The 22,385-nt window shown below is 54.8% G+C and overlaps 1 protein-coding gene across 3 annotated transcripts in view; it reads right to left on the minus strand.

Annotated features, from left to right (window-relative positions):
• Positions 1 to 407: 407 nt before the first annotated feature.
• Positions 408 to 22,385, minus strand: part of SLC66A2 (solute carrier family 66 member 2) — a 48,100-nt gene continuing 26,122 nt past the window's right edge. For 2 of the 3 annotated variants that reach the window (XM_068563531.1, XM_068563530.1), the window contains 2 exons: positions 14,224 to 14,440; positions 408 to 2,151 (listed from right to left, as the gene is read on the minus strand). In XM_068563531.1, coding sequence (XP_068419632.1) covers positions 1,944 to 2,151; positions 14,224 to 14,440 — 425 coding nt within the window. In that variant the 3' untranslated portion in view covers positions 408 to 1,943. The remainder of the gene's footprint in view (positions 2,152 to 14,223; positions 14,441 to 22,385) is intronic. The other variant, XM_068563532.1, reaches the window with a different exon arrangement.

Below are 22,385 nucleotides of genomic sequence, written 5' to 3' on the forward strand. Positions count from 1 at the left end.
TTGCCCTCAGCATAAATACTCTCCGTGAAGAAAAAAAAAAAATGCTCGGTACAAACGGATCCAACCCTACTTGCTATACAGAATTACCGGTTTTCCTTGAAACACTTCTTTTGGCCTTTAAAGGAGACACTCCCCAACCTTCTGAGACATCCCGTCGTTAAGGGAACTGTGCGACTGGCGGAGACCCGGGCGCCACCACCTCGCCCCGCCTGGCCCTGCCGGCGCAGGGCGGTCACTGTCCCCGCGGGCCTGAGGGAGCAGCCCCGGTCTCACAGGGGCCGGAACTGTCCCCCGAGGAGGAGACGCTGGCCCAGCCCTTCCCTGGGGTCCCCTGAGGTGAATGAGGACGAGACCGGTCCTTTACTCTGCCCTGGACCCCCCACTCCGACTCCACTCACAAGGCCACACTGGATCCGCGAGCAGTTTATTGAATTAAAGCCACCCTGACAGAATCACCAGTGCTCCCACACATGGCATGTAAGTCACCCCTGCAACCGGTAATGTTTTAATTTGGAGGCAATGACTGCTACAGACATCTCCTTTCATTTTTTTTAAAAATAAACGTTTTCAAAGCATCTTGCAGGCCAGAGAACTAAGCAGGATCCTCAAACATTCAGGAGTTTTTGAGGAAAACTCAGGAGGAGGAAACGGCTCCACACGCCTTCCACTGGCCACGGCAGATGCTGCAGCTTTGGCACCAGCCCCAGGACCGTGGACACTACAGAGCCACCCCTCTGCCTGGGGGAAGGGAAAGCGCCTGCGGGAGCCGTGTGGAAGCATCTAAACACTTGCCCTGCGGGGCCTGGAGTTGGAGCAGGGCCGCTGGGCACGGCTGAGATGCTTGTGTAAACCAAAGGGGGACCAATGCCAGACCAGCAGCCCCACCACCACCAGGCACAGCGGATGCGGAGGGCTGCACAGGAGGAGGGGGGCGGCAGGGATGCCCTGCACAGCATGGGGACACCTGCCTTGCTGTCCCCTGCCCTGACCCACAGGCATCTCCAAGCCTGGAAGACAGACACCTAAGGCCGTATCTGCAAGCACACGATTCCCAGAGGAAAGGGATGCCGGTGCGGTAGCCCTCTGTGGGGATAGCCAGTGGGTCTGCCCGGCCCCAGGCCCGGGCCCTCGGCCTTCCCAGGCGGCCCTGGGGGCTGCGGCACCTGCCGTGCCCCCAGCACCCACAGAGAACCCAGGCCCCGCTCCCAACACCCCGGGGCTCACACTGGCTGGAGCCCGGCTGGAGACGGTGGGTCCACAGCAGCCCGCCCAGGAGGGGCCGGCAGAGCAGCAAGGCCGCTGGGGGCCCTGGAAAGGTACCTACCTAGGGTTTCGCAACCAGAGCCCTGTGATGCTTCGGTACCTCATCCCCACGTGTCCCGGGCCTGACACTGCCGTGAGTCACCCACAGTCACCAATCTGAGGCTGCGGACTCCGTGGGCTGGGATCCGGGCTCTCCTGGTGCCGTTTCTCACTGCTGCCCCCCGTCTCACCCATCTTGGGGCTCCCCAGCCCAGCTGCAGGCCCCCTCGGCCCCATCAGCCACGTCAAGGCCACGGGGGCTGAGATGTGGAGGTTTCCTGAGGTCCTCGGTCCTGCGGGGCCCAGGGTGGCCTCCTCCTGGTATATGAACATGACCCAGGCTCCAGCCAGCAGTATTTTGAGCCAGAGTGGGAGAGGAGACCTGCTTTTCCGTCACCTCGAGAACAGCAGGCGCCCAGCCTGGGGGGAAAACCTGCTCACACGAGTCCTGGGTAACAGAGCACAACGTCGGCACCCAGGCCCCCATCACCCCCCCCCGAGAGCCACAGAAGCTGAGCAAGACCCCAGTGGCTGGGACCCTGTCTCGGGGCCGCAGCACCCACCTGCCCCACTCAGGGAGGACAGGTGGCCGGGCCAGAGCCCACGGCCCGTGGTCCCGCATCCTCATCCTCCCGGCTGCCTCAGAGGGCCTTGGCGCTGGCGGGATGCGCCGCGTGGGGGGCCGGCTTTAGGGGATGGCGGGTGAACACGTAGGCCTGCCCCAGGATGGCCAGGTCCACCAGCACCTGCAGCAGCCCGCACACTGAGAACTGCAGGGGCGCGCCGTTCAGCAGGAAGTAGGCCGTCTTGAAGGTGTCGCCACTCGTCCACATGAGGACCATCTTGATGCTGTGGAGAGAGAAACGGTGGTCAGGGCTCACAGACCATGGTTCAGGGGTCACAACCCTGGGGTCAGGGCTCACAGAGCATGCATGGTTCAGGGGTCACAACCCTGGGGTCAGGGCTCACAGAGCATGGTTCAGGGGTCACAACCCTGGGGTCGGGGGATATAATCCAGGGGTCAGGGGCCAAAATCTAGGGGCCAGGGGACATAACCCAGTGGTCAAGGGTCATAATCCAGGGGCCAGGGGACATAGCCCAGGGGTCAGGGGGACATGCCAGGCCTTGGCCCACCCTCCCGTCCTGGCCGTGAAGCCACCGTGTGCACGGCTGCAGGGACAGGAAGGCCCTTCGGCAGGACCAGCCTCCGCTCTCCAGAGCAGGGGAGGGGCCGAGCCCACACGGCCTCACAAACGTCCCATCCTTCCTGGCTGCAGGCACATCAGGTGTGTGTCCCTCGGGAGACATGCTGTGGCCTCAGACGGGAGAGGGAAGACCGCCACCTCCTCACGCCGCGTCCCACAGGCTGACCCTGCAGCACGAGAACTGGCCTGGGAGGGGCGGCCCTCTGCCCCACACACCTGCACCCAGGGGTGCTGAGAAGGAAACCAGAGGCTGCCGGGCAAAGCAGGGTGATGATGCAGGCTTCTCCCGGGAATCACCTCCCGGCCAGGCCCCTCACTCAAAAGACGGCCTGAGGGCGATTCCATTCCTGGTCATTGGTGCCACTCCCAAAGTCTCAGATCGGTCTGTGTGGCACAGAGCGGCCCCGTGTCATCTATCGCTCACGCCTGCACACACCTCTCCACACACAGCATCTAATGCCTGGCTTGCCAGGTAACAAGCATCAGCACCATCGTGTTTTCCTGCATAAAGTGTTTAAATCAGACCCACTTCCACAGCAGGCGCACACTACATGGCTCACTAAGCCAGACCACGGTTTGAGGGGGGGGGGCTGCCTGTCACAGGGAAGAGGTGAGGACCCTCAGGGACAGGATGACACCAGGCTGGGAGCCGTCTGTGCCACAGGCAGGGCAGGCACTTTGCGCCCCTGAGGTGGCCCTGGTTCACCCCAGAGCTGGGAGGCCTCCGACCCCAGGTCAGCTCTTATCAGTAAAACCAGGCGAGGAGCCCGTGGCCCAGTGCAGGGATGTCCACGTCCCCTGCTCTGCCCACCGGAGGGTCAGCCCGACCGCGCAGAACCGGGACAGGAAGGGGACAGCTCCCCTGACCTGCACCCACAGCGGCTGGAGGCTTCCATGGTCCTCAATCAGGAGAATGACTCAGGGCTCGGGGAGGCCCCCTGACCTGCGCCCACGGCGGCTGGAGGCTTCCATGGTCCTCAATCAGGAGAATGACTCAGGGCTCGGGGAGGCCCAGAAGGCTGGTTCCCGTCGACCCCGCAGCCGGCCCACCCGTCTCAACAGCCCAGTGCGTCTCACTTGGCCTGTCATGTTGACTCACATGGCGTTTAAAGACTTTTGTTTTTAATTAGCTGATAACTAACTCTGCGTTTAAAAATCCAGGTTATTATATATCATCAGTCCTTTTTCTCTGGCTTTCAACATTTATTTGACTTTGGTTTTTAGCAGTTTGTGGTGTAATGCACGTTTGGGACTTGCTGAATATCTTAAATCTGTACGTTGATCTTGCATCAAATTTGGGAAGTTTTCAGCCATTATTTCTTCAACATTCTTTTCTGCGCCACTCTTTCCCCTCTCCTGTGGTCTCAGGTGACACAAATGTTAGATTTCATGGTGCTGTCCCTGAGTCTATTCTCTTTTTTTCCCCCGATTTTTTTTCTGTTGTTCAGAATGGGTGACTTATATTGATCTTCAAGTTCATTAATTCGTCCTCTGTCATCACCATTCTACTACTGAACTACTACTGAAGTATAGTTTTTATTTAGCTACTGTATTTTTCAATTTAAAGTTTTCTAGTTGGCTTTTCTTAGAGCTTTTATTTCTCTCCTGAGATGGTCTGTCTTTGCGTTCATTTCAAGAGTGTCTGCTATTGCTCCTTAGAGCTCAGTTATACTAGTGACTTCAAAATCGGATAATTCCAGTATCTGTGTCACCTTAGCTGACTGTCTTTCGATTCTTTGTTGTCTGTTGATTGTCTTTTCTTTTGAGAGTTGTTGACATTTTCCTACTCTTCATGGTGAGTAATTTTGGTTTATATCCTAGACGTTTTTAACATTATGTAAGGAGACTCTGTCTTGCTTCAATCCTGTGGAGAATGTCGTTTTTTATCGTCTACCAGGGAACTGACACGGTTAAGTTCAAGCTGCAAGTTCTGGCTGGTTTTCAGGGGCTACGGCTCAATTTCAGTTCAGTTTTCAAAACCACTGCGGCACTATTCGTATCTGCACTGTGTGGGCAGCCCTCGGTGGCCAGGCTGGGACTTGGGTGGTGGTCTGCCCCACAGGTCCTGGAGGAGAGCCCTTCCTGCTCCTCAGACCAGGCAGAGCGGCTTCTCTCGGAGCTTTCTACCCAGCACACCGTTCCGGACTTGGGGCTGTGCTGGAGTCCCAGGCTGGCAGATGTGAAAAAACAAAACACCTCATGTCATTCATACTTCCTCCCCGCAATCCGCCTGCTCCAGCACCCAGGCTGCTCTGTCCGTCCCGTCCAGATTTGTAGCTGCACCCAAGGGGAAAGACGGGCCCTTCACGGAAAAGATCTGAGATTAGTAGCATTTCCATCACTGGCCACCCTGTGCCCCGTCCCGAGTTCTGCTGGCCTTCGCTGACTGGTCCCTGTGGGCACCTGACCTAGTAGACCCTGGACAACGGCTGAGGAGCAGCAGGGAGAATGCCTCGTTGCTGTCATCTCTTCTACGTGGCATCTGTCGCCGCAAAGTTGTGCCTCTCTCTCCGTCTGAATTCTGTCCTGCTCTGGTGCACCAACTCGGAATTTTAGAGTGAAGTAGCAGTGTGACAAATGGCCTGTAGGTGACTCTGCATCACGGCCCAGGGACACAGGGGACTGGACAGGGGCCGCCCACGGCGACGCGGGTCAACCTGCACACGTGGAACCCCGGGGGGATTGCAGAGGCCGGGCGGGAGATGCACACGACACGGTGGAGAAACGCACCAGAGCGACAGCTGTGGCGGGAGCGGTGTGCGCCGGGGACTGGGCACCAGGAGGCTGCGGGCACCTGGGCAGACCGGAGCCAAGATCCACCCATCCGAGCTACAGACATGCCCGGCCTGCCAGCGAGGCTGCCCACAGCTTTCCACAGCTCGGAGCACTTCCATTTCAAAGGAAAACCCACACCCACAGAGCAAGCATTTCAAGGAGAAGCTCCGACAAGCAACCGCTCTTTCTGCAAAAGGCCGTAAAGACAGGAAGAGAACCAACGAGTCATAAATGAGTCTAGTTCCATTTTACAGAATTGGGAGCTGAGGCACAGTCTCCCCCAGAGATACCCGAACTTAACAGGAGACCCAAAGACCCTCCCTCCAAAAACAAACAACACGGGGTGGCCTGTGCGGCCCCTGTCATGGAGGAGAAGCTGAGACACAGGGAAGTCGGGTGGCTCGCCCAAGGGCACACAGCGAGTGCCTCGCACTGTGGGAAGGGCTGGGGAGGGGGCGGCAGGAGGCACAGCTGGAGCCTGTCCTGGGCTGGTGTCCCTCTGGGCCCTGAAGGCACAGGTGCACCTTCACCCCGGCAAGTGGAGACCTGAGGTCATCGCAAAGAGCTGGGCCCTGCCTGACGCACACGAACATTTTTAGCTGCCCAGGCGCCTCCCCGGCCCCGGCCCCGCAGTCGGCTCTTGCCCCGGGGGCAGGAATCCGCCAGGCCCCACCACCAGCCCCACGTGTCGAGGGCTCGGGGCAAATATTAATCAAGCTGCTCCCGGCCCGTCTGAGCAGAAGACCAGTGCCAGCCTGAGCGATGTGAGCCCTCGTGCAGGGCGCTCTGGACATACAAGCTCGTGCCTCGCACCCTCTGGTCACCCCAGACCCTGGGGTGCCCTGTGGACGTGTGCCGAGCCCAGGCCCATTCTCCCCACACGGGTGTTAGGTCATCCTTTACCCTCAACAGCCATCGGGCGGGGCGAGCCCCAAGGCTTGGCTACCACCGGCCAGCAGGCCAGGGACGTCCTCGTGGACACCACATCTGGAACTCGCCTGCTGCGCACGGCTGGGTCTCCAGGAAGACCCCTCCTCGAGCGAGGGCTCAGCCGGCCCAGGGCTGCGATGATGCCGGGGGCGCAGGGCTCAAAGAACCTTGCAGAAGCCGGTCTGGGTGGGAGGGGAGACTGTCCCCAGGCTGCATTCCTCCAGCTCAGGGGGCGCCTGGAAGCTGGATTCCTTTCTCTAGGTCCCTCCTCACACTGGTCCCCACCCCAGCTGCTGCCTCAAGTGCCTGGCCCTCCCCGCCCTCCTGCTATTTTAATCCGGGCTCCCGTTACCTCATCTTGGCTCCAGCATTTTTCCTCCCAAAGTGAGCAGGCAGATGACTATGCCTAAAATACCTCTCACCTCATCCTCGCCCCATCCGGCCGTCCAGAAAGCCTCCGCCCAGCCAGGGGCCGCGAGGTGAGAGCCTCACCCCTGCGCCTACCCCGGCCCCGCCAGCAGCCCACACACCTCCCCGGCCGCGCCTCATTCCCACCTCCCGGCCCACACCTACCCTCCTGTCCGCCTCTCCAGAGCTCCCTGAAATTCAAACCCTACCCGGAAAACATCCCACAGGAGTAGGTCTTTGTGACCGTGGGTCACAAGAAACAATGGTTTCTTGGGTGTGACATCCAAAGCATAGCAATTTTTTTAAAAGATACATTGGACTTCATCAAAGTCAAATCTTTTGTGCTGCAGTGTGAAAAGACAGCATACAATGGGAGAAGATATTTGCAAATCACATATCTGGTAAGAACAGTTAAAGATCTCTACAACTCAATAATAAAAGACAAATAACCAAATTTTTAAATGGGCAAAGAATCTGGACAGACCTTTCTCTAAAGAAGACGCACAAATGGCCAATAATCACAGGAAAAGGTGTTTGATGTCATTAGTCACCAGAGAGACGCAAATCAAAGCCACAGGAGATCCCACTTCACACCCACGAGGATGGCTACAATCAAGAGGTCAGATGGTAACAAGCGCTGGTGAGGGTGTGGAAAAGCCAGAACCCCCGAACACCCCTGGTGGGAACGGCAAATGGTGCAGCCACCAACTCAGCAATTCCACTGCTAGGTGTATTCCAAGACAAAGGAAAACGTATGTCCACACAGAAACTGGTACACAAATGTTCACAGAAGCGCTGTTCACAACAGCCAGAAAGACGGCGAACCCAAATGTCTACCAGCTGAAGAAGAAATAAACAAAACTCGATCTGGCCATACACTGAAATACTATTCAACCTTAGAAAAGACGGACGCTGACAGATTGTACGTGGACGGACCTTGGGAACCTTATGCAGAGTGAAAGCAGCAAAGGACCTCGTATCGTCTGATTCCATTTACATGACGTGCCCAGAGCAGACAAGAGCTGCAGAGACAGAAAGCAGACCAGTGGTTGCCCAGGCCTGGCAGCGAGGGTGGGGGAAATGGGGAGTACTAATGGGTATGAGACTGCTTTCTGGGTGACGAAAATGTCCTAAAATTAGATTGTGGTGATGGCTGCACAACTCTGTGAAAAGTCCTAAAATCCACTGAATTGTGTACTTTAAATGGCGATGGTGTGATAGGTTACATCTCAATGAAGTTTTTTTTTTTTTTAAAGTTCCAGGGCTTTTGCTGAATTTTAATTCCAGCCCTCCTCGTCCATCGACTGGACCCTGGGTGTGGCGTGTGCGCACATGTGCAGGGGTGTGTGGCGTGTGCGCGTGTGTACTGTGGCGGAGAAGCACGTGTGGGAGCCCACACGTGCGCTGTTACCACGTGCATCATGCATGGCATTCTCTATTCACACCACCATGGGCTTATTACGTGTCAAGGACGACAGAGGAAGATGAGTAGGGGGCTGAGAAGTGACATACGTGTGGCCCCCGGGGGAGACGCCGCCCTGATTCCCGAGCAGCCAAGGCTCCAGGCGCCCCGCTCCAGGTTCAAGGGCAACGCCGGAGCCGGAGCAGGTGGACACTTCCCGGACGCTGCCTGTCAAGGCAGGAAGTGTCCCCGCTGGGACAAGGCAGCGGGCGGGCTGCTGGGCCTCGGCATCCCCACACCACGGCGGCCACACACACACACGCACATGCACCTGCACACACACACACGCACGCGCGCACACGCGACCTCCTCTCGCGGCCCCTGCTCGTCCCCGGGCTTCCCGCCTGCCCCTCCCTCTCCTCGATCGTAACCGGTTCCACGGCTGGTTTTCCCCACGCTGGCCTCCTCTTCCCATCCCAGCCACCCCCAGGCTCTCCAGTAATTACTTGTTGGGGAACATCTTCCGATCCGGCAAAACGCGGAGGAAGGAGGAGGAACTTCACGCACAGTCGGCCTCTTAGGGCCGCTGCACTAATTAGTAACATGAGTCAAAAGCTGCAGCACTTTCTATCACTGGTTCAGAAGCAACAGTCACTTAACATTTTGTAAAGGGAAATCATCAAGTATCTCTTGCATTTCCTCCAAGAAATGTACGTGTGTGAAAATGTGTGTGCATGTGTGTGTGTGACATATGTGCATGTGGTCTGTGTGTGCATGTTTGAGAATCTGCGTTTGGGAGTGTGGGAGTGTGTGCGTGTGCACACGTGTGTGAGTTGCGTGTGTGAGTGTGCACACACCTGTGTGCGTGGGCTCACACCCTCTGAACGCGTCCACGGGTAGGCCCTTCCAAGCAGGTCCGCAGGAGACGAAGTTGGTCCTCGAATAGGACCTCACAGCCCCTTCCCTTCTTACACCTCCTGACGGTCTTCTGTCTGAAGCAAGTTGAGGCTGAGTGTCCCGCAGCAGATCTGTGGTGGCCTTGACCACAGGGCTTTGAGAATCCCAAATCCCAGTGGGTCCAGGGCTTCTCCATCATAGAGAAGGTCGGGGGATGAAGCAGCCCTCCCGGCGGGCTCCCTGGATGGATGCCTGAGGATGCTGGGTCAGGCCACGCAGAGCGGCTGCTGGGAAGTGGGGACGAGGGGCAGAGGCAGCCCTGACACCAAGTCCTGAGTCCAGGCCTGGGTGCAGGAGAGGGAGGGAGGCCTCTGGTCCTCTGCTTGGGACGGGAGGAGCCAACCTCAGAAGGCTCCTGTGTCCATGCCGAGGGGGGCTGACCACGCAGCCGGCCGGGGGGTCCCGTGCCAGGGCAAGTTCTGGGCTGAACCCAGGCTGAACCGACCCCGCTAAGCGCACACAGGGAGCCCCAGCCTCTCTCTTCCAGGCTGGGATGTGGAAGGCGGGAGGGGAGCTTCCCTCAAGGCCCCACCCTCCTCGCTCCGCCCAGGAGCCCGAGACCCGCCCCATAGGAATCAGGCTACAACGTGACGGGCTGGACGCTCCTGGGGCGGGGGGGGGTGGGGAACCATGCTCGCCACGGCTCAGGCTCCAGCAGGCATCCAGACTCCCTGAACACACGGGTGGCATCGTGCTGGCCCTGGGGGCGAGGGAAGGGTCAGGCGCAGGTCAGACCAGCCCGGCCTGCACAGGGACACCTAGGAGTCTCATTTTCAGGATCGTGGAGTCGGATTTATTGACCTTTGACAGCCAAGCTGTTCTGGGTGCTGGGGACACTTCACTGAGCAAGGAAAGAAGGCCCCCGCCCTGGGGCCAAAGTGACAACCAAGACAGACGGACCTTGGCAGGGATGGAGCAGAGACGGGGGTGGGGTTGAGGGAAGACCCAGCAGAGGGACATGCGGAGGCCCGGGTGCCCGTGAGCTGGGCTGGGAGAAGCCGACGCCGGCGTTGCACTGTTTACACACCTGCTTCAGGTTTAATCCATCACTGCGTGAAAATTCCTTTACCTTAGAGTTTCGCTTACACAGGCTTCTTCGAAGAAGCACAGATTTTACAGGAAACAAAACTGTAACCAGGCTCCAGCCCTGCACTCACTCTCTCTCCCAGCACTCGGTCTGTGCTCACCGCTAAGAAAAAGGGTGTTGGCCCTTTAAATACACACAGAGCAGGGTCACCTCTTTGTTAACTCCAGCTGAGCAGAGAACCTGTGACCCTCCCATCCCTCCGGTCACCTGCAGGGCCCGCCCCCCCCCCCCACACCAGGTGCAGAGGGCAGGATCTCGGCTCACGGCCCAGCTGGCCCCCAGCGGCCCGGCCCTGCAGACCCACCCACGGAGCCCTGCCTGGGCAGCCTGCGGCTCAGTGGACACGACAGCAACACTGAACAGGCCCCTAACCTAATTACACCTCCACCCAGAGCCCGTCTCCGAGCCGGCAGGGGCCACGATTAGGTTAGTCTTCTTAACAAGGATAAGTGGGCTCCTGAGAGGACCCCGCGCTCCAAGCTGATTGAATTAGCGGCCCGTGTCCGTGACACAGACTGGCCCCCTCCGCTGGCTCCAGGCCCTGTTCGGGCCCTGCCGGTTGGCGTGGAGCGGGTCTTCGTCCCCGCGCGGCCGGGCCTTCTCGCCAGACCTGCTCACGGCACTGACCGCAGTCTCCTTCCCTTCCCTTCCGCCTTTGCCTTCTGTCTCCTTTACCCAGTGCCACCGGGCAGGCGGGTGGTCTGTGGGGGGGAGGGGCCCTGGGGGAGAGGGGCTGCGGTCACCAAAGGCTGACGACCACATGCATCCTTTACGCCCTGAAGTCAGAATCTCAGGAGCATGTGCTCCACCCGGCCCTCACACAGTTCCCCGGGCTTCCTCTTTTCAGGTCAGACGCCCCAGGTGCCAGGGCCTTCTGCACATCCTGTCACTCCCGAGGTCACCCCGAGACCTAAGTGGGACGGCCACGCCCACGGCTGCACTTCTGCAGAGCAGCACAGACCTCCATGGTCCGGCCTGGCGTCTTTCCAACACCGCCTTTGCTGGATGAGCCACTGCAGCCCCACCAGGGACACAGTTCCCACTGGGGCCTTCTGCACCTTTCGTTGTTGTGCACAAATTCTCCAAGAATTAGCCCGATCAGCTAGGTACCCACACTGGTAAATCTTCCACATTCATACCTGCTTCCCCAAGTGTTCTCCTATTTCCCAAAAGTGATTTAGAGAATCGACTATTTTAGTCCTTCATGAGTTCATTCAATAAATATTTACTGAACTGAACTGCTGTAATTTTCCAAGCACGTTGTCAGATGCTGGGGAAAGAAATAAACGGGATACAGTCCTTGCCTTCAAGGCCGTCAGTCAAGTAGATGAGCTGGGCAAATTAAAACAGCACATCACTATCAGATGGCAAGGATGTTTCCAGAGAAACATGGAGACAGTGGTCAAATAAAAGGAGGTTTAGAAGGTCAGCCTAAAAGACAGCTGCAGTCATGTGTCCCGTACCCAAGATAAGAGTATCGCACACAAAAACAAAGGGTTAGTTAAAATCAGGTGTGACACAAACTTCAGCTTCTTGGAAGACAGAATCGTCTCCCTGTTCCTCCCCTATACACCCTGGACATTACACAGAAACACCAGACTCTCAAAGGTGGGGAGAAGGCCACAGGAACCCCAGACTTGGAGCTGGAGAAGCAGGAAATGCCAAAAGGCCCCAAGAAGAGGCTGCTCTCTGTGCAAAAGACCAGGAAGGGCGCAGCCTGGCAAAAGAGGCAACTTTTAGCCAATAACTGCTCTACTCCAGACAAACAGAACAGAAAAAAAGGCAGCCCCACCACCACCTGTGATAGCAGAGGAGGGTGGAAATCCTAGACTTTTACTCCTGCCAGGCGTCCCAATCCCACCGCCAGGGGAGTGTCAAGAAAGCCAGCTAAAACCAAAGGTCTAAGTAAGACCCAGAGTCTTATAAATAAAATAGAAATGTCCAGGTTTAAACTGGAAATCATCTGTCATATCAAGAACCAGGAAGATCTCAAACAGAATTAAAAAAAGACAGTGTTTAGATGCCAAAACTGTGAGAAAAAGCAAAGATTTTCAAACAGCCACTTTAAAACTGCTTCAGTGAGCAATTATGAATATGCTTGAAACAAATGAAAAGAGAGTCTCAGCAAAGAAACAAAAAGCTTCACAAAAGAAACATATGTAAAGAAGAACCAAATGTAAGTTTTACTGTATTGAAAAATACAATAACCAAAAGGAATAACCAAAGTGAATGGGCTCTCAGAGCACAGTGGCTGGAACACTGGAAAGAACCAGTGAATCATAACAAAAAAAGAAATGATCTTAACAGAAGAATTATAGCAAATGACCTAACATTCCACATCATCAGAGTCCTAGAGAAGAGGGGTAAAGGGCAGGACTGAAAAAGTACTCAAAGACATAACAGCTGAAAACTTCCCCAAATTAGCAGGAAATACAACCGTAGGGATTCAAGAAGCTGAGTGAATCCCAAACAGGACAGATCCACACCAAGACACACGTCACAGTCAAACTTCTGAAAACTAAAGACAAAAAAAAAAAAAATCTCAAAAGCAGCTAGACCAAAATAACACCTTACTTATAGGGGAAAACAAAAATCACAGTGAGTTTCTCATCAGAAGCCACAGAGGCCAGAAGGAAGTGGCACATTTTTCAAGGGCTAAAAGAAATGAACTATCAACCTAGAATTCTGTATCAGCAAAAATATCCTTCAGAGATGAAAGGGATATCAAGACACTCTCAGGTGAAGGAAAAGTAAAAAAATCTGCCACCACCTGAAATACCCTTAAAGGCTAGTTACAGGAGTTTCTCAAAACAGGAAAAAAAACAAAAACAAAAACAAGAAAAGAAGGAATCTTGGAATAGCAGGAAGGAAGAAAGAATATCATAAGCAAAAATAAGGGTAAACACAATAGACATTCCTATTCCTCTTCAGTTTTGTGCATTATGTCGATTGAAGCAAAAATTATATTATTATCTGATGTGGTTCTAAATATGAATAGAGGAAGTATTTAAGAAAATTTTAAGTGGAGGGAAACATTATGTATATAAAATATACTACATTAAAAATATCATAAAGGGAGGTAAAGTTTCTACGCTTCACTAAAAAAATCTATACAAAGAGATACCCACTCAAAAACACTACAGATAAATACTCATTAAACAGTAACTCCCCATTCTCCCCTCTTCCTAGCCCCTGGCAACCACCATTCTACTTTCTGTCTATGAATTCGATGACCCTAAGTCCCTCATATAAGTGGAACCATACAGTATTTTTCCTGTTGTGACTGGCTTATCTCACTGAGCATCATGTCCTCAAGATTCCATGAAGTAGCCTGTGTCAGAATTTCCTTCCTGTTAAGACTGAATAATATTCCATTGTATGGACAGACCACATTGTGCTTATCTATTCATCCACTGATGGACACTTGGGTTGCTTCCATGTTTTATCTGTTATGAATAATGCTGTTATGTTATGAACATGGGTGTACAATCTCTCTTCAAGACCCTGCTTTCAATTCTCTTGGTTATATGCCCAGAAGTAGAATTGCTGGGTCACATTGTAATTCTATTTTTAATATTTTGAGGAAATGCCATACTGCTTTCCACAACAGCTGTACCATTTTGCATTCCCACCAACGGAACACAAGAATTCCAATTTTTGCACATCCTTACCAACACTTGCTATTCTCTGTTTTTCTGACAGTCACCATCCAAACAGGGGAGAGGTGGCCATCTCACCGTAGTTTTCAATGTACAGGTCTTCCACCTCCTTGGTTAAGTTAATTCCTAAGCATTTTATGCTTTTTGATGTTCTCATAAATGGAACTGTGCCTGAGGGAGGCAGGGAGTGCCTGAGACCTGCTCTTGGTGGTGCTAAGGGGGAGGAAGCTGCCGCGTCGTTTCCTACATTAAAGGGCTTGAAGCTTCTGCCTTCTGGAGACATCTGTGGACCCCGCCTCCCGTCCGTGGCCAACAGTGAGCTGCTTCACGGGAGGGTCTCGGCTTCCCCTCACCTGTTGCACAGGAACACGCCTGCTTGCACATCAAGAGGTCAGAAGACCAGCGTCCTAACCCCAAACTGCTCTTGAACTGGCAGCTTCCCAGCAGAACTGAAAGTGAAGCAGCAGATTTGCGCCCGGGTCCCCGCCGCGCCCCTACCTCATGCCCTCCGTGGACCGGTGGCGGTGGTTGCGGCAGAGCTGAGGCACGCCCAGCATGGCCTCGGTCAGCACGGCCAGGAAGCCCAGGCTCTCCACGAAGAGGGCCGAGTCGAGGGACAGGTAGGTGACACAGCCCGCCACACCGCTGAAGGCCAGGACACACTGCACGTAGTCCCCGAAGCGGCTCCAGCGCCAGAAGTGCCGGGGCTCGAGGTCTAGGGCAAAAGGGAGAGAGATGTGAACTAGGTGGGGAGGCTGGGACCGAGTGGGGAGGCCAAGGTCAGTGAGAAGAGGACGGGACCGAGTGGGGAGGCCAAGGTCAGTGTGGGGAGGACGGGACCGAGTGGGGAGGCCAAGGTCAGTGTGGGGAGGACGGGACCGAGTGGGGAGGCCAAGGTCAGTGTGGGGAGGACGGGACCGAGTGGGGAGGCCAAGGTCAGTGTGGGGAGGACGGGACCGAGTGGGGAGGCCAAGGTCAGTGTGGGGAGGACGGGACCGAGTGGGGAGGCCAAGGTCAGTGTGGGGAGGCCGGGACCGGGTGAGCAGGTCAAGGTCAGTGTGGGGAGGACGGGACCGAGTGGGGAGGCCAAGGTCAGTGTGGGGAGGACGGGACCGAGTGGGGAGGCCAAGGTCAGCGAGAGGAGGACGGGACCGAGTGGGGAGGTCAAGGTCAGTGAGAGGAGGACGGGACCGAGTGGAGAGGTCAAGGTCAGTGAGAGGAGGACGGGACCGAGTGAGGAGGTCAAGGTCAGTGAGAGGAGGACGTAAACTGTGGGCTCCATCTGCCTCCATTACGGCATTTCTGAAGGAGCCTTGATATAGATATTAGCTCCACATAAAAGACACTAAAATCCTTAAATTCTTCCTAAAATAGTCTGATAGTTAGTGTACTGCGGGCTAGTACCAGAGCCTCTGGAACCTCTCTCCATTCCTTCCCTCTACAGCTTTGGATTAATTTTGTTTCTCCATTTCCTCAGATGTAATAGAGGAACAATAGTCCCTACCTCCTTGGGTTGTTTCATTGGTTAAATGAGTTAATCTTATGAATCTCAAAAGTACCCAGCCCATAATAAAGGCCCAGTGAAAGTGTACGATATCACCACACACTTAGCTGATACGATGTTATTGTTTGCTGCATAGACATGTCCTACCGAAACCAAATTCACAAGCACTCAAACAAATGAGCAGTTCACATGAGGTTCCTGGGCACTGGCAGAGACACGCGGGGGTCCTGGGCACAGAGGTGGTGGCCGGGAAGGTCAGGGAATGGGGATAAACACGGAGGGAGTAGGGGAGGGCGCGATGTGCCGAGCCTGACCCGGTCCTTAGACTGGTCGGGTCCAGAGCCCGGCACCCCTTCGGGGAAAGGCCCAGCAAGGGCTGCCGGCATGGGCGAGGCCACCAGGAGTCGGCCGTCCAGGGGGCCGGGAGGTGCCATGGGGCAGGGTCCAGGCTGTACCACACGCCCTGTCCCCCACATCCAGGTCCCCCGCTACCTCACCCCATGTGAGGACACTGTGGGCATCGGAGCTGGGAAGGGGGAGGGCCGGCAGCGGTGCCAGAGGCGGAATGGACACGGCCTGCGGCTCTGAGGTCCCCTCTCCGAGGACCTCAGGGTCCTGAGCCTGGCTGCTCCCTGAGAAGCCCCAGCTGCAGTGTGTGGGCCTGAGTGTGTGGGGGGGCAGGACACGGAGCAGGGGGCCCACGCACAGGCCTCGCAGACAGAGGGCCCGAGAGGGTGTGGCAGGGGAGGACTCGCAGGCCTGCCAAGTTAGGTCCTGTCTTTGTGCCCAAGGAGCGGGGAGAACACGGTCAGGGCTGAGAGCTCGGGCAGGACAGGGACGGCTGAGGACACCAGGTGAGTGTGTGGGGACTTCAGAAAGCTGGGTCTGTGGTCAATCGATCGGAAGCCTTTCTATTTTAGGTTCTCAGGGAGCAAGTCAGTTGGCAAATGGCTACCAGAAAATCCTTGTCAAAAAGTTTCTGAGAAGAGACTGAGGTTGGGCCCCTACCTTCATGTACAAAAATCAACTCAAAATGGACCAAAGACTAAACATACTAGATAAAACTAGAAAACTCTTAGAAGAAAATACAGGGAGAAAGCGTCATGACACTGAATTTGTTAGTGATTTCTTAGATATACCAAAAGCACAGGCAACAAATGAAAAAATAGATAAATTGGACTACATCAAAATTTTAAACTTCTGTGCTTCTAGGGAAAAAGCTCCTTGATATGGGTCTTGGCAACGATTTTTTGGATATGATTCCAAAAGCACAAGCAACAAAAGCAAAAATAAACAAGTGGAATTACATCAAACTAAAAAGCTTCCGCAACTCAGAGATATAAAGAACAAACTAGTAGTTATGGGGGGCGGGGGGGTCCAATACAGGGGTGGGTGGGTGCAAGGTACAAACTACTGGGTGTAAGATCAGCTACAAGGATGTTCTGTACAACACAGGGAATATAGCCAATACTTTGTAAATGGAGTGCAACCTTTAAAGATCGCGTGAAAAAAGAAACAAAGAAAAAGCTTCTGCAGAGCAGAAGAAACATTCGGCAGCATAAAAAGGCAACCTATCCAATGGGAGGAAATATTTACTATCTTCTAAGGGGTTAATATCCAAAATATATACAGAACCAGACCACTCAACATCAAAAAACAAACAACCCAATTAAAAATGGACAGAATGGGACTTCCCTGGTGATGCAGTCGTTGGGAATCCGCCTGCCAGTGCCGGGGACACGGGTTCGAGCCCTGGTCCGGGAAGATCCCACATGCCGCGGAGCAACGAAGCCCGTGCGCCACAGCTACCGAGCCTGCACTCTAGAGCCCGCGAGCCACAACTACTGAGTCCACGTGCCACAACTACTGAGCCCGCGCGCCTAGAGCCCGTGCTCGGCAACAAGAGAAGCCACCGCAATGAGAAGACTGCGCACCGCAACGAAGAGTAGCCCCCGCTCGCCGCAACTAGAGAAAGCCCGCGCAGCAATGGAGACCCAACGCAGCCAAAAATAAATAAATGAATGAATAAATTTATTAAAAAATAAAAAAATAAAAATGAAAGTGGGCAGAGGAGTTGAATAAACGTTTTTCCAAAGAAGACATACAAGTGGCCGACAGGTACATGAAAAGATGCCCAACATCACTAATCATCAGGGAAATGCAAATCAAAACCATAATGAGATGTCACCTCACACCTGTCAGAATGGTCATCATCAAAAAGACAAGAAATAACAAGTGTTGGCGAGGAGGTGGGAAGAGGGAGCCCGTGCGCTGCTGGTGGGGATGTAAATTGGTGCAGCCGCTGCGGAAAACAGGAAGGCAGTTTCTCAACAAAGTAAACACAGAATTACTGTATGATCCAGCAATTCCGCTTCCGGGCATACACCCAAAAGAACTGAAAACAGGTACTCGAACAGGTATTTGTACACCCAGCCCTGAGGCTACAGGACGTCAGCGCGAGCTTGGACAGAAGAATGGTGCCCAGAGAGGAGCCGCGCCAGAGTCACGGCATCTCTGCCCGCCCCCCACCCCCAGGGAGGGTCAGGCCTGGGGCTTCACCTTGGCTCCAGGGAGGCCGCAGGGGGCCCACGTGGCCACCTCCGACTTCTCGCTAGTTCTCTCAGGCCATCCCGGGCCCCTGGTCTGCTGGTCCACATCCCGCTGCATCACAGGCAGGTTTGCAAAGCCGTTGTAGCCAAAAAACCATCCACACAAATGCCAGAAACAGGGCACAGAGAAGGTCGAGGTCACCCCACGGGCGTTCGGTGGGGCCAGCATCCTGCCAAGCCCCCCGCTCCGCTGACGCTGAGGACAGGACCCCTCCCTGCGTTCACCATGACGGACTCACAGGAGGGACACGAGGACCAAAAGTGGGGTCAAGACGAGGGGGGACGGCGTCCGTGGGAGCGCGGAGGGGCCGGGAGCCCAGCTGCCACCTCCAGAGAGCTCGGTTACATGGCTGCCATTTGCCAAAGCACATGACTGTATTAAGTCTGTGGAGCGATTTGCGTTTACACACGAAAACACAAAGTTGCATTTTATGTAATTAAGCTCATCTGTGGCAGAAAACGCAGCCTCCTGGATACATTTTTAAAGAATTCCTTTCGAAAGCAAGGACTACGTACAGGCACATGAGGCTCGCCTGCTTTCCGCCCCAACCACGACAGACGGATCGGCCTCTTCCCATCAGCCTGGCACCAGCCAGGGGGCCCTGGGCGGGCGTGCCAGGCCGGGCTGGGAGGCAACGCGGGCCGGCAGGACGCACAGCACGCGCCAGCTCCCGGGACTCGACGCTCAGGAAACTGCCCCCTCCGGAGGATTAGGTGCCAACAATTCACTTCAAGAACCCAGGAGACACGGCCCTTTTCACCGTGACTCACTGTGATGACCTGTGGAAATGCGCGTAATTCCTGCCGCTCAGGTTTATAAAACTTCAACCACGTGGGTCAGAGTCCAGCAGCAGCGCTCAGGCATCACAGCTGTCAAGTTCTCATCCGACAGCCCCTCACCCGAGCGTCCGCTGCTGTGGTGGCGACGAGGGTCTGGGCTGCCCACCACAACCACTGCAGTCGCTGGGACGTGTCCCTTCAGTAAACCCGGCCTGAGACCAGCATCCGCCTTCTGCAGCCGAAGTGCTGTCCCTGCGCGAGGACCACACTCGGAACCAGCCGGCAGCCGAGGCGAGTGGGCGAGAGAAGCGGGCGGGCGGGTGCAGAGGCGTGCCGGGGGGGAGGGGAGGGGACATGAGGGCGGCCCAGCAGCGCCACCGGGCCCCACGTCTGAGTGCGGGGGGCTTCGAAACAAAAAGTCGTGCAGCTTGCTCACAGTTCTATGCTCGGGAAGAGGTGGGACCAAATAAGCACGTTCTGCATGAGTAACTCAAGGTGTCTCCTCAAAAGGCCCGAATAACTGTAACAGGCATCCTCATCAATAAGCACGAATTCCGAACGAGGTGTAAAGCTGCCCAATTCAATGCTCATTTGGCAAACAGCACTTTGCCGCCTCAGAGAACAAGATCCAAGAGGTCGGTGCCCCCAAGGCCGCTGCTGCACAGTGACCGCCGCACGCCCTCCGGGGGGTGAGGACAAAGCTCCCTGAGAACGGGAAAGGGCAGGAGGAAGTGTGACTCGGAGGAGGTGGGATAGGAGCTGGTCATCGGGGGAGAGAGGACCTGTCATAATCGATGCCCACTTCCCAGAAGTCTGTCTCTGCCTGTGTCACAGGCAGGGGAATCGTCTCTTCCAGGAGCTGGGTTGACCACTGTTTCTGAAGTTCCAGGAAAACGTGCCAGCACCAGGGAGCACCTGGCCCTTTACAAGCTGATACAGCAGTGAATTGCCAGAGGAAGCAAAAAGAACCCTCACATGCGTTTTCACAATACTTATCACATATCTGAGACGAAAGAGGAAGGCAAAGTGTGACGAGATTAAGAAGACGAGAGCTGGGCTTCCCTGGTGGCGCAGTGGTTAAGAATCCACCTGCCAATGCAGGGGACATGGGTTCGAGCCCTGGTCCGGGAAGATCCCACATGCCACGGAGCAACTAAGCCCGTGCGCCACAGCTACTGAGCCTGTGCTCTAGAGCCTGCGAGCCACAACTACTGGGCCCACGTGCCACAACTACTGAAGCCCGCGTGCCTAGAGCCCATGCTCTGCAAAAGAGAAGCCACCGCAGTGAAAAGCCTGTGCACCGCAACGAAGAGTAGCCCCCCAGTCGCCGCAACTAGAGAAAGCCCACGCGCAGCAACGAAGACCCAATGTGGCCAAAAATAAATAAAATTAATTAATTAATTAAAAAAAAAAAAGTCGAGAGCCCCACAGATGACCAGCTGTGTTTCCATGGCAACAGCGTGACTCGATGCCCGTGGGCTTCAGATGCAGTCACTGTTCCTCTCTGTGGCCCAGCAACTGAACTGGAACGTCCAACCCCATCCAAGCCTGTCAACTCACTCAGCCTACAATGTTCACTGAAAATCAAGGCCCAGGGCCTTCCTAAAAAATAGGCGCCGCTAAGCTGAGCACACCCTAAGCCACCTCAATTCATGCACTTACCACAAACGGAGCCATCTAAGGAGGGCCCCCCAGAGCAGCAGGGGGACAGCTGGTGCCCCCAGCGGGAAGGGCATGGGGATTCCCTGGGACACCCACAGTGGCCGCTCGCACCAGAGCAAAGGAGCGGAGGGGACAGCCCGCCACAGTCCCCACCGCCCTGAGAAGAAAGATTAATCATCCTTCCACTCTGGCAAATTCCAGGCTGTAGGACAGGAACAAAAACCCGTACTAGCTGGGCATTTACACCGAAGCGGCTAGGGGTGCTTAGAAGAATACAAAGGCCGGAAGAGTGAAAACTGAGCTGCCACTTCTCTTTCCAGCCAAGATGGGGCAAAGGGGCCACATTTACTCTCCCAAACAACCAAAACACGGTCAAAATATGTGGAGTTTTGGACCAAAAATGGGCAAAATATATCCTTGTAAGACCCTGGACATTGGGCAGTGAAGGACAGCAATCTCTGAGATGGGAAACAGGTGCGGTAAGCCCCAAACTGTCCCAGTTGTACCCTGAGAGTTCCCAGGACATGGGACAGGAAGTGGGACCCTCACAGCAGAGCTGGCAGACACCCTGAGTGAAGGAGCTGGTCTGGGAACGAGCAGGTGGAGTGTGCAGGTCTTGGGGCGGGAGGGAAGGCCGCATGGGGGCCGAGGGCCTGCAGAATGGCCCTCAAGGACTCGGCGGGGCCCCCACCAGCGAGGGAACCAAGAGGGTTCACATTAGCAGCCCTCACCCCAGCCAGCCTGGGAAACCTCAAAACACACGGGCGTTAGGCAGATCACAGGGGCAACTTGCCCCAGCAGTAGGGAACAGTTAGCCCAGACTGGGCACTGCTTTGGTTCCACTGAACTAATCTTAAAAGCAGGATCTAAGAAGATCAAGCTGGGCCATCCCTGGTGGTCCAGAGGTAAAGAACCTGCCTTACAGCGCAGGGGACGCACGTTCGATCCCTGGTCAGGGAACTAAGATCTCACACACCGAGGGGCAACTAAGCCCGCGCGCCACAACTACTGAGCTCACCCGCCTCAACTAGAGCCCGTGAGCCGCAAACTACAGAGCCCACGCACTCTGGAACCCGTGCACCACAACTACAGAGCCCACAGGCCCTGGAGCCTGCGTGCCACAACTAGAGAAGAGAAAACCCACACGCCACAACTAAAGAGAAGCCCGTGCACCACAACGAAAGATCCCGCCTGCCTCAAAGAAGATCCTGCGTGCTGCAACTAAGACCAGATGCAGCCAAAAATAAACAACATAATAAATAAATAAATCAATAAATCTTAAAGAAAAAAAAGATCAAACTGTTTCCAAGTTACTTAACTGCACCCTAGAACAAAGCTCAAGAAAATTTATAGGCCCACAAAAATATCCATCACTCAGCAAAGTAAAATTCACAATGTCTGACATCCAATCAAAAATGACCACTGGGGGCTTCCCTGGTGGCGCAGTGGTTAAGAATCCACCTGCCAATGCAGGGGACACGGGTTCGAGCCCTGGTCCGGGAAGATCCCACATGCCGCAGAGCAACTAAGCCCGTGCACCACAACTACTGAGCCTGTGCTCTAGAGCCTGCGAGCCACAACTACTGAGCTCGCGTGCCACAACTACTGAAGCCCACACGCCTAGAGCCCGTGCTCTGCTACAAGAGAAGCCACGGCAATGAGAAGCCTGCGCATCACAACGAAGAGTAGCCCCCGCTCGCTGCAACTAGAGAAAGCCCGTGTGCAGCAATGAAGACCCAATGCAGCCAAAAATAAAATAAATTAAATAAATCAATTAAAAAAAAAAGACCATTGGACACAGTAAATAAGTGGGTGAACATATATGATTTTTTTCTTACCATTTAAATCTTATTAATAGATAAGTGACTATTTAAACAAAATAAGAACAATGTAGCATGGGGCTTTAGCACATGTAAAGTCAACCGTATGACAATTACACTAAGGTAGGCAGGGGATAAACAAAAGTATGCTTTTCCCTAAGATCAAGAACAAAGTATGCTCACTCTTACCACTTCTAATCAACACTGTGCTGGAGTTTATATCCAGAGCAACCAGGCAAAAATAAATAAATAAATAAATAAATAAAAGGCATCCAGGTGGGAAAG

This window comes from Eschrichtius robustus, chromosome 14, assembly GCF_028021215.1.
Source record: "Eschrichtius robustus isolate mEscRob2 chromosome 14, mEscRob2.pri, whole genome shotgun sequence".
In the NCBI taxonomy this organism is placed as follows: Eukaryota; Metazoa; Chordata; class Mammalia; order Artiodactyla; family Eschrichtiidae; genus Eschrichtius; species Eschrichtius robustus.